We start from the raw sequence: 13,192 nt of genomic DNA, 5'->3' as shown, positions 1-13,192 counted from the left end.
TGCTCTATCCGAATATTTTTTTATTTTATTTTTTTTTTATTTTATTTGGGACTCCTATTGAGAGAAATATCAGAAGTGGCACAAGTAATTTTTAAGAGCCTTATAGGGAGCAAAAACAAGACATGTAAGCATTGTTTTATTAAAAGGCTGTGATTTCTAGCAGGCATGTGTAATATCTCTAGTTTCCGACTGTCCCTCGAAGCATATAGGGCCCGTACACACGATCAGAAAATCTGAAGTAAAATTTAATCCGATGAACGATCTGCCAATTTTCTGATCGTTGGTATGCTGCTTTTGACAGCTTCAAAATTTTTGTCTGATGTGACCACAATGTCCGATTTTTCCTTTTCACAAGACTAGACATGCTCAGAAATGAAAGAAAACATACAGAAAATTCAACACATTACGTCACTTGTGACGTTGAAGTGAAAAGGGAGTAACCTCTTCACTTTTGATTTGAGACTAGCATGCAACAAAAAACTGATGAAAATTCATCCAATAATCTGATCGTGTGTACATGGCTTTAGTCTCCAACAAATTGTGTAGCATGTTTGGTCATGCATGGTCTCTTTGTATTGTAGCTTATCTACAGTCTCTGACCATCTGCTGTATCATGTCTGCAGTCTCTGATCATTTCTTACAGCGTGCCTGTACTCTGAACATCTCCTGTTGCATGCCTTTGACTGCTTTCTCTAGCATTACTTTCACTGAATATTATGTGCAGCCCTTTTGGCGATGTTGGTGGCAGTACTTGAGGCCCTCTATCTGAAACATTGGTGGCCAATATCATAGACACTCCGATGATTGAAACTTGTGTTTTCAAATAACTAGATACTTGATGAGATGGTAGGTATTGTAACTGAAATCCTGCTAAAATGGTTCAGAAACATGACCATTGTTTCTCGGTTGGGTGTCTATATATTTAAAGTATAACGAAGACCCCTTTCACACTGGAGCATTTTTCAGGAGCTTTAGCGGTAAAGAAAGTGCCTGTAAGAAGACTAATTTGCGATGAAAAACACCCCAGTGTGAAAGGGGTCTAAAGGCAAAACTTTTTTATTTATTTTTTTCCGTTATGGCTAAAGGGAAGATGGTTTAGAACACCTGTGTTTTTATTGCTGCCTGTGCCCCGTTAGGGAGATTCTCCCTCTATTTATCCTGCATACTATTTATCATTGAACATGAAAGTAAAAATCAAACATTTTCTGTTTCCCCCAGAAAAGTAAGAGGTAAAATCTTCCAATGGGGACACTAGTTCTAGTGACCTGGGTACCCCCAAGGCGAATCCCTTAATTTGCATGGATTTCCTCACTTCCTGTTTGGCTGTGGGACAGGAAGTAAAGGAAATTCTCCAAAGTGGCACGCAGATGGCAAAAAACTCTCCCAATCTCTACCTAAAAAAAATAAAAAATAAATAAAGGAGGGGGGGGGGGGGTTTGACTATTCTACTTTTAATGGATTGAATGAATACAAGATTTAGGGACAGTTCCCTTTTCTAGAGTAAAAAACCTTTTTTTAGACTGAAGATCTTTACTGTGAACTGCTGAATCTTGCTATTTATACTTCACTAAATTATACTGCTGTAGCATCGGTTGTAAAGTAAAAACTGAATTAGAATTACAGGAATCAGGCATTGTCTTCATTAGAAGTGCAAATTTAATGTAATTTCTGCTTAGCTAATGTGGGTGACAAGTCCTGTTTTGGTGTGTGTGTGTGTGTGTGTATTTTTTTTTGTTTTTTAATTCTTTTTCCCAATCCTTTGTTTTTATGACTTGACCCCAATATGTTCTGTGATGTGTCATCCATACACAATACCTGCTGATTTGAATGGGCTGTCCTAATGCATTGCACAGTAATGCAACACCAGGACACACAATTCTGAATGGGCCCTCCATATTTCTAGCTTTCTTAGCATTCCCTTGTTTGTGGATGTCAGGTGCTTATGTAAATTCCTAAGAAATGTATCGGATTCATCTCACAGAAATGAAACTCTTGCTGAATAGATTTTCAGCATAAGTAGACCGCTTTTTAACGGTCATTTCCCCGTATTGTGAAATGTGCTCGGGATAGGATGCATTGCGTAATCAGAAGTAGACATTTTTTCATTGCTTAATGGTAGGCAGTAGCAATTACTTAAGTTACTTGGTAACTGGAGCGTTAATGTGAATTAATGTGGTTAGTATATTGGCTAAACTAAGTAAGTCACTTGAAATATAACATCCGTTTAGCATTTCAGGGAATGAAGACAACTTGGGAGCTCTTGTGTTTACTGTTCTGGGTTAAAACTGTCTCGAAAGTACAAGTTGCATTTGAGCCAATGAACTATGGCTGGTGAAAGCAGCCCATGGGTCATTGCCTTCTCTGCAGACTAACAAGCGGAGCACATCCAGTAATAGAATACTGTGCACTATTGATTACTCAAACTGACTGTCTTTGGAAATGTACACAGTGAAGGCCATTCATCATTGCTATTCTCTCTTTGCAGTCTGAACAGGAACTCCGGATAACGCAAAGTGAATTTGACCGCCAAGCTGAGATTACTAGATTACTGCTAGAAGGCATAAGCAGTACACATGTAAGTTATAAACATAACCAGTGGTAATGGGTTCAAATAATCTAACCTGTTGGCTGATATAGGTTTGCATTTAACTGTAGCTGCCCATTTTTCAGTGAAATTGAATTTGCTGACCCAGATTTTTGTATAACTGGATTGTTGCAGTTATAACTAGTTGTGGCCAGATACTAATACCGTATATGTAAACCCTCACCTCTTAAAACAACCTATGGAGTTTAAATTATAAATGAAAGACAAAACGTGTGTATACATATAAAAAAACACTATAAATACCTTTTGTTTCCCGTTAGTGATCACATAATCACTGTTCTAAGCTGCATAAGTAGCTCTGAGAGCTGGGGGGGGGGGGGGGGAGAAGCAGCAGCGCACTGGTATTCCCAGTGAATGGCTGTGCAGAGGCCGTTTTTCAGGACAAGTCTGATCATTGGAGGAGTACACACTGTGTTCTCGGCACAGCTAGAGAACTGACCGCACTATGCTCTCATGCCTAATGTGGTCAGTTTTTTTTTTTTTTTTTCCAATCCTTTATTTTCATCACAGGGTAACAATACAGAGATGACAGCATTGTCCATTCAATGGTTCGAGAGTGAGCCATGTTACATTTGGAAGGTGCGATTTCAACACAATGCCCATCAAAGATACGGACAAATAGTATATGCAAAATTACCCCTAGGGATGAAGCGGTCGGTTGTCTCTGTACACTGTGAAAATGTAGCTGAAAAACAGCAGCAAATAAACTCCGCGCCACTTATTAAAATGTGAAAAAAGAATAAACAAATCAGTGATTCAAATAAACTGAGTGAAACACTAATAGCTGCTCCCTAGAAGCAAGAGAAAAAAAACGTATCGTGCTGTAAATAAGGTAATAGTAGGGGCGCTAAAAAAAAAAAATATATATATATATATATATATATATATATATATATATATATATATATATATATATATATATATATATATATATAGACATCCATTACAAATGTGAAACTTATTAATCATAGAACACCTCAAGTGATAGACAACCTATCACCATAAATTGAAAAACGTAAGACAATTGCAAAAAAAATTATAGTGATAATGTAATAATAAAGTCCCACTTCGATGCTAGGAAAACAAAATATATCCACAGTCCATACAGTGATTCATTTAGTGAAAAACTCCGTCTATATCCATATGCCAGAAGGCGGCTGAAATCTTCTACAAGATTGTGACACGTCCCTTCACCAAATTTTGGACACAGACAACACCCCAACCGTGAAGATAAAGTTGTCTTCTTACCAGATGATGTTGACTACTTTACTTAAAAAGATAGTCAAATAAGCTTATGCAGGTGAATTCCCTGCTCGCATGGAATAAGATGGACCTCTTATGGAAAAAACCTTCTCCTCATAGATTCAGACAGGTCATAAAAAAAGGAGAGCAAACAGAATCCATAGTGTGACACCGTTTAATTATAAATTTTAAAAACAAAGCCAAATGGCTGCTTACATATGCCGGTGCCTGACCTGGCACTGGGGCTGCTTGCTTAAAACAATCTACCACGAAACGATTGTTTTAAGCAAGCAGCCCCAGTGCCAGTTTATATTTACTAAAATTGCATTGCTGTGTACTGTGGGAGACCAGATAAAGTGAATGCAGGCTCCTGGGTTTAGTAATGCTTTAAGCAAGAGTTTCTCGATGTACCGACATTGGGGCTGACCTCATAAGATCTGCCATCTTGGGGCTGAAACATCCTCTTGCTATTCTGTCACATGGAAGTGCACCCTTTTTCAGTGATGGGCTTTAAAGTGTTACTAAACCCACAACCGTAAAATATGTCTGTATATACAGAATAGCATGCTTGTTATACTCGCTGTGAAACTTGAAAGGTTAATCCTCTGCATTGTGTAAAAAGGCTCTTTGACACTATATGGACAGATCCTTCCCTCCTGCACAGTCTATCTTGACAAGACCATATAATACAGTGGGAGTAGCCATCCTGCACATGCTCAGTTGTGTCTCTATTGCTAGAGAGAACATTTCCTGTTTCAGTTGAACTGTTGAGGTTACATGACATCACACATGTGGTCATGTATACAGGCTGTAGTGGAAATCTACCTGAATGCTCAGCATTGGACAAACTGCAGTTTATCATGTGACCGTGGTATACAGATCAGCAAAAAAGGTATATAGTGGCAGTATTTTAATGTAAAAAGATGATTTGGGAGGTCAGAGGAACTATTTACATATTACTGGGTTTAGTAACACTTTAAGTTACTTCTGGTACAGACAGAATAAAAGCCACTGCTATCTTTTCTAGGTACAGTTAGCAATTTTGTTTCAGAACATAAAGTTGATGTGTTGCAATGGTCTGTTTCACATGCGACACAACTTTATCTTGGGGCACGAGATGCTGTGGAGTTAAGATGAACACTCACTGGAAGCTTAGACCCCACAGTGTTGGATCAGTTATCAGTGATGCATCAATTCAAGATTTATGAATTATTTATTTTGATACAGATTTATATAGCGCCAACAGTTTGCACAGCACTTTACAACGTTGGGGCAAACAGTACAGTTACAATACAATTCAATACAGGAGGAATCCGGATGCCATCCACCATAGGCAAGTATAACTTCAGAGTTAGATGGCTCACCCTGTGCCCACTACATATAAGGGCTCCCCTTTTTATCCTTCTCGATAGTTAGGACAAAATATGCCAGGCAAGCTGCATACCATATTTATCCCCGTATAACACGCACTTTTTTTACCCTGAAAATAGAGGGTAAACCATTCCTGCGAGTTATACGTGGATATCTGTTTTTTTTTTTTTACCAGGGGGCATAGATCGGGCGGTCCACCCTGGGTGCCTCCTCGTGTTTAGCTCTTGATTGGAGGAGGAGAGTGGTCACGTGACTGTCAATGAAAGGGAGAAGTGCAGTCGCATGACCGGGTTCGGTGTTAATGGAGGTAATTAGAAGCTTTGATTTACAGTGAGAGTGACACAGGAGGAGTGGTGTATGAGAAGGGGCTGAAGTGAAGTTTTCTCGCGGCACTGTCCCAGGAGACCGGGGGTCTCCTGGGAGTGCAGGAGGGGGGGTCTTTATAATGCAGGGGGGCTGTGTAAAGTTTTTTTTTTTTTGCTGACGTTTCCCTCTTAAGGTTAAGGTATGTGTTATACCCCGATTAACTGATATATAGATATTAAACATGGCTTTTGTGAGGGTGTTTTTTTAAATTTTATTATGTGTGTTTTTCTAATAGTTTTTTTAATAAAATCTGTTTGAAGTTTTTCGAATTATGATTTGGTGTATGGCAGGGGTGTCCAAACTTTTTTTCAAAGATCGCCAGATTTGATGAAGTGAACATGCCTGAGGGCCGACCATTTTGCCTGGCATTCTTTGAACCATTGAAAATTCGGTCTAAGTGTGTCCATCCGAACACTAATACACAGCCCAACAAGAATTCTCTTGCCTTTGTCGCGCTCGTTCCCAACACACAGACGAATGCTCTGCACTTTAGGGGGTACCGTTGATTCTTAATGGTACCCCACACATTGGAAAATGTAGGGTGCTTTTGGTGCAGTGCAATTAAAAAAAAAAAAAAAAAAGCTTGGGAACTTTCCCTGCATTTTTGTGAGTAGGGAAGTCCATTGAAATTAATGGGCTGCCCTACACACAGTACACAGCCACACAGATGTTGCATTTACGGGCTTAAAATAGGTGGTGAGGAGGCAACATAATGCCTCTTTACCGCAATTCAAATGCCTCTGAAAAGAGATCTGTGCATGGATTGCTTTTCAGAGGAGCAGCAGTCCTGGCTAATATCACACACAAGCCCTACAAAAGGAGTTTTGATGGTATAAGAATGGGGGGGGGGGGGGGGGTTCGGATTAAAAGTAACATACACACAGACATATGCACATACATGCAGACACGCATTCAGACAAATGCACGCCGCACACACGTACAGACACATGCATACACATACATACGCGCACACACGCACGCATACATACAGACAGACACACAGACACGTGTGTATACAGACAGACACACAGACACACGTGTGTATACAGACAGACACACAGACACACGTGTGTATACAGACAGACACACAGACACAGGTGTGCATACAGACAGACACAGGTGTGCATACAGACAGACACGCAGACACAGGTGTGCATACAGACAGACACGCAGACACAGGTGTGCATACAGACAGACACGCAGACACAGGTGTGCATACAGACAGACACGCAGACACAGGTGTGCATACAGACAGACACGCAGACACAGGTGTGCATACAGACAGACACGCAGACACAGGTGTGCATACAGACAGACACGCAGACACAGGTGTGCATACAGACAGACACGCAGACACAGGTGTGCATACAGACAGACACGCAGACACAGGTGTGCATACAGACAGACACGCAGACACACGTGTGCATACAGACAGACACGCAGACACACGTGTGCATACAGACAGACACGCAGACACACGTGTGCATACAGACAGACACGCAGACACACGTGTGCATACAGACAGACACGCAGACACACGTGTGCATACAGACAGACACGCAGACACACGTGTGCATACAGACAGACACGCAGACACACGTGTGCATACAGACAGACACGCAGACACACGTGTGCATACAGACAGACACGCAGACACACGTGTGCATACAGACAGACACGCAGACACACGTGTGCATACAGACAGACACGCAGACACACGTGTGCATACAGACAGACACGCAGACACACGTGTGCATACAGACAGACACGCAGACACACGTGTGCATACAGACAGACACGCAGACACACGTGTGCATACAGACAGACACGCAGACACACGTGTGCATACAGACAGACACGCAGACACACGTGTGCATACAGACAGACACGCAGACACACGTGTGCATACAGACAGACACGCAGACACACGTGTGCATACAGACAGACACGCAGACACACGTGTGCATACAGACAGACACGCAGACACACGTGTGCATACAGACACACACGCAGACACACGTGACAGACACACAGACAGACACACAGACACGCGTGTGCGTGCACACAGACAGACACACAGACACGCGTGTGCGTGCACACAGACAGACAGACACACAGACACGCGTGTGCGTGCACACAGACAGACAGACAGACACGCGTGTGCGTGCTCACAGACAGACAGACACGCGTGTGCGTGCACACAGACAGACAGACACGCGTGTGCGTGCACACAGACAGACAGACACGCGTGTGCGTGCACACACACAGACAGACACACAGACACGCGTGTGCGTGCTCACAGACAGACAGACACGCGTGTGCGTGCACACAGACAGACAGACACGCGTGTGCGTGCACACACACACACAGACAGACAGACACGCGTGTGCGTGCACACACACACACAGACAGACACGCGTGTGCGTGCACACACACACACAGACAGACACACAGACACGCGTGTGCGTGCACACACACACACAGACAGACACACAGACACGCGTGTGCGTGCACACACACACACAGACAGACACACAGACACGCGTGTGCGTGCACACACACAGACAGACACACAGACACGCGTGTGCGTGCACACACACAGACACACAGACACGCGTGTGCGTGCACAGACAGACAGACAGACAGACACGCGTGTGCGTGCACAGACAGACAGACACACAGACACGCGTGTGCGTGCACAGACACACAGACAGACACACAGACACGCGTGTGCGTGCACAGACACACAGACAGACACGCGTGTGCGTGCACAGACACACAGACAGACACGCGTGTGCGTGCACAGACACACAGACAGACACGCGTGTGCGTGCACAGACACACAGACAGACACGCGTGTGCGTGCACAGACACACAGACAGACACGCGTGTGCGTGCACAGACACACAGACAGACACGCGTGTGCGTGCACAGACACATGTGCGCGCACACATGAATAAAGCCCTTTTTAACACTAATTTAGCTTGTAGCATAGTACAGTACCTTTTGGAGCTTCCTCATTCAGCCGGGTACTGCACTGTAGGGGGAAGCAGAGAGAACAGCACACTCCTCTGCACTTTACTTTCACTTTTGAAGCTCACGGAGCTTCTCAGTGCCGGGGATCGGGCTCATCTGACAGCCCTGCTCCCACGGCACACTAAATTGAGAAAGACCAGGCGGGCCGTTCAAAACTGGACCGCAGGCCGGACTTTGAACATGCCTGGTGTATGGTATAAGCTCTGTATTCACATAATTATTCACATAATGTTTTTTTTTTTTTACTTTTGTTACTCAATGTTTGATGGTATTGGAAGTGCACTCAAGCACATAGTTGGTCTAATTGAGGCAAGTACACAGACACAAGCGGCGTCTATTACCTAATAGTATACTCTTGTCTGTAATGGGTGCAGGGTATAACCAGTTCCATATAGAAGGATAAAGCCGCATCCTTACCTGTAGTTGGCACAGGGAAAATCAGCTGTCACTCTTAAGTTTTATACTTAACTGCAGTGGATGACATTGTTTAGTCTATACAACGTTTATGAATGAGACCTTGCCTCTGTAAAACTGTGCAGTCAAAGCTTTGGCTGCTGAGAGTTCATTATCTTCCATGGCATCTGGCTGTCCTTAGGTGATGACGTGATGCATGTGAAGTGGAGTTGCAATACAATTACTTTATGTTCGGAACTGGGATATTATTCATTTTTATGTAAAGCAACGTTTACTTAATCTATAAGCCTGCTTTTTTTTTTAATGACTTCTGGTTTAAAATAAGTTTCACAATTATTAAAGTGCAACTCCAGTCAGAGTGTTTCTTTGTCTTGGTTAGAGTGGGTAAATGTTGCCTTTTTGGGGGGGGGGGGGGGGGGGGCGGGGGGGGAGAACCATTCTCTGGACTTTCACTTCCTGTCCCAATGACAGGAAATTGAGTATATTTTGCTGAGAAAAGGTCCTCTGAAGTCTGTTGGGAAACAAACTGTTCGGGAAGTGTTAATCTCCTGGGTCCTCTGCAGCTCACTACAGGAGACGATATGGTCAGCTGAAGGAACCAGAGAGAACTGTGGAGGACCTAGGAGATTGACATTCTCCAAAAGTACTTGTTTCACATTGGACGTTAGGGAGACAGCAGCTCTCTCAGCAGAAAAGGTTAAGTATTGTGTTTTTAACTTTTCAGATAAGTGATTCCTTGAAACTTTGTGTGACAGGTTTTCTTTAATGATACCGGAGAGTGCAAATTTACTTCCACAATCTTGCTGTAAAACTAGAGTTATGTGAAGTTCCACTTTTAATCTTTCCATGGCTTGTTGGCCTCTTTGGCTAAGCTGGGGGATTTTCTGAAATGCAGCCAGGCGACATCAGGAGGGAGAGGAGAAATTCAGCAAAACATGTTCTTTCAATGTGTACTCGTTCGTATATGCGTAATGGAGCACTAGGTAATGATTTCATTTGAATTTCATTTATTCCAAAGGCACATCATCTGCGTTGTTTGAATGACTTTGTGGAAGCCCAGATGACCTATTTTGCACAGTGTTATCAGTATATGCTGGACCTTCAGAAACAGCTTGGCAGGTACGAAATGGCAGTTCTTTGTTTTGTTTTTACTTTAGAAAAGGAGCAGATTAGATATTCTGAATGTGTGTAAATTCATGTAAATTGAGGTACATTTAAATGCAGGAGAAATTGTTCTGGGAAATATAAAGTTTATCTGTTTCATTTAAATGAAACAAATGCAGGAGGCTCATCTGAATGAGGGCTAACTGAGTGCAATTGCACCTGAGAGAATCGATGCAGTCTTTAACCACTTCAGCCCCGGAAGATCTTACCCCCTTCCTGACCAGAGCACTTTTTGCAATTCGGCACTGCGTCACTTTAACTGACAATTGCATGGACATGCGACGTATCTCCCAAACGTTTTAGTCCGCTACGTTTCCTTCTACACAAAATAGGGGATAGTTTTATGGCATTTTTATTGAGAGATCTAGAGATATATATCTATGTGTATATGTGTGTGTGTGTGTGTATATATATATATATATATATATATATATATATATATATATATATATATATATATATATATATATATATATATATGTATATATGTATATATGTGTGTGTGTGTGAGAGATCTATTCTCATTTTAACTAATGGCGATTAGCGATTTTTATCGTGACTGCGACATGGTGGACACATCGGACAATTTTGACACGTTTTTGAGACCATTGGCATTAATACATTAAAAAATTGCATTGATTACTGTAAAAATTTCAGTGGCAGTGAAGGGGTTAACCACTAGGTGGCACTGTAGGGGTTAAGTGTGTCCTAGGGAGTGATTCCTACTGGGGGGGAGGGGCTGTGTGTGAGACGTTACTGATCAGTGCTCCCGATTACAGGGAGCACTGATCAGGGACCGTGTCATTAGGCAGAACGGGGAGATGTTTGTTTACATTAGCACCTCACCGTGAGACGATCGCGGGTATCCCCACGGATATTGGGTCCGCGGGACCCGCGATCACCCTCACGGAGCTGCTGGCGGGTGCGCGCCAGCAAGCCGCCTCTTAAAGGGCAACATACTGGTGAGTGATTCTGCCTGTGCATGCCTTTCTGCCGCAGTATATCTGTGTGAGGCGGTCAGGAAGCAGTTAACCACTTCAGGTTTAAAACGTATTTAATAAAAAATGTAAACTCATCTAATTTCTTCAACTTAGACCAGTGTATATTCTGCTACATATTTTTTGGGGGGAAAAAAATAAGCGTGTATTTGTTTTACGCAAAACTTATAGCGTCTAAAAACTATGGGATAGATTTATGAACTTTTTTTTAGATAGATTTATGAAGTTTTTACTAGTAATGACGGCATTCAGCGACTTTTTTCTGGGACCACAGTGGACAAATCTGACATTAAATTACACATATGTAGGGCAGTCCTTAAGTGATTAAATGCAAAGTGTGGAAATACCGAATATTGGATTCAGGTTATCTTCTGTTTAACTCTTGTTTAATTGGTAAATAAATAAAAAAAATACAAATTCAATGATTTCTGAAAGTATCCAATTTGCCCACAACTTTTGCACAGTACTGTGTCATATGTGTAGCCCAGCACAGAAAAACAAAAAAACTGAAGTTTATTCTGGTTGTACTTTGCCTCCACCGGTTCCATGTTACTCTGCTCTACTGCCTAGCCGATCGGAAGTGGAAGTTCTCCATCCGTCCCAGCACTGCTAGTGCATGCGCAGTGGGCACCAGCTGTGATGCCACACGCTATCACTACTGGGTGCCCATAGTTAAACTGCTGGTACCAAGGAAAGAAGACAGCGATTGAAACCAACTGAGATGAGCACACCACTGGATCGTGGGGCTGTTTTTAAAAGTCCGTAGCTACAGTTTTTGTAGCTGCTAACTTTTTATTTTTTTACAGGAGGCTGGACCTCATCTATAAATCCAATGAATGAAAGGTAGGGCCAGGGTCAGTTAGGTTGGGGAGGAAAGGACTACATGATGCTGGAGTTTTTTCAGTTTAATAAACGAGGCGGACTCTGACTTTCTGTAGCTTCCGCTGTGCACTGAGAAATTCTGTGTGCATTGGAATCCAGAGTAATCAGTCGTGACTGAGCTCTATTCTCGCAGCGCATTATCCACATTGTGCAGAGAACACCCCATCAGACACTGCAGGTTCCACATTCACAGCGTGACACGCATTGTATGAGTCATTGAGTGTGGCCTGTAGATGGCAGCATCCACTCTTCACTTTAAGAGCCCCCCAAGTGTTCATATTCTGTTTACTGGATTTTTGACTTTCACTCTAGTTCTCCTTCTCACATACAGCAGGATAAGTAAACTAAAAGTGTATGCTGTACAAATGTGAATGACCTTAAAAAAAAAAGTATTATAGTTTTACGTATAAAGGGACTTTCTTTTTAATCATATTCCTTATACTCTCTAAGAAGAGTAATAAGCTTGCAATTAATTTACCATAGGTTACAGGTATGAAGGCATTCAAATCCTATCCAATCAATAAGCAATAAATATATACAGTGCATACGGAAAGTATTCACAGTGCTTCCCTTTTTCCACATTTTGTTATGTTACAGCCTTATTGCAAAATGGATTAGATGCATAATTTTCCTCAAAATTCTACAAACAATACTACATAATGATAATGTGAAAGAAGTTTGTTTAAAATATTTGCAAATGTATTAAAAATAAAAAAGGAAAAAAAAAATCCCATGTACATACGTATCCATAGCCTTTGCTCAGTACTTTGTTGAAGCACCTTGGGCACCAGATTACAGCCTCAAGTCTTTTCGAGTATGATGCTACAAGCTTGGCACACCTATTTCTTTTTTATGCATCATGGGACACAGAGTCGGGCTAATATTCATTACCTGCTGGGTTATACTTCATCATTAGGTGGATGGACACTGGTAGACCAAAGGTCTTCAGACAGGATGTGGTCCCCTATATAACCCCTCCCATACAGGAAGTACTTTAGTTTTGTACCAATGTCTGCAAGGTGGATGGCACGGTTTGTTTGCGCTCTGAGCTCCAGGTCTCTAGTCCCACAAACGGTTCCAAATATGTATCAAGAGATTGACCTATCGGATTTAT

General features: G+C 42.2%; 1 protein-coding gene across 4 annotated transcripts in view; it reads left to right on the top strand.

The window, feature by feature from the left end:
* SH3GLB1 (SH3 domain containing GRB2 like, endophilin B1) overlaps positions 1 to 13,192 on the top strand; it is a 91,965-nt gene that overhangs the window by 65,518 nt on the left and 13,255 nt on the right. For all 4 annotated transcript variants that reach the window (XM_077452970.1, XM_077452969.1, XM_077452967.1 and 1 more), the window contains 2 exons: positions 2,486 to 2,575; positions 10,053 to 10,153. In XM_077452970.1, the coding sequence (XP_077309096.1) occupies positions 2,486 to 2,575; positions 10,053 to 10,153 (191 nt within the window). The remainder of the gene's footprint in view (positions 1 to 2,485; positions 2,576 to 10,052; positions 10,154 to 13,192) is intronic.

This window comes from Lithobates pipiens, unplaced genomic scaffold (assembly GCF_037356315.1).
Source record: "Lithobates pipiens isolate NorthernLeopardFrog02 unplaced genomic scaffold, aLitPip1_a1.2 Scaffold_23, whole genome shotgun sequence".
NCBI lineage: Eukaryota > Metazoa > Chordata > Amphibia > Anura > Ranidae > Lithobates > Lithobates pipiens.
This window is presented reverse-complemented; position numbering and strand designations above follow the sequence as displayed.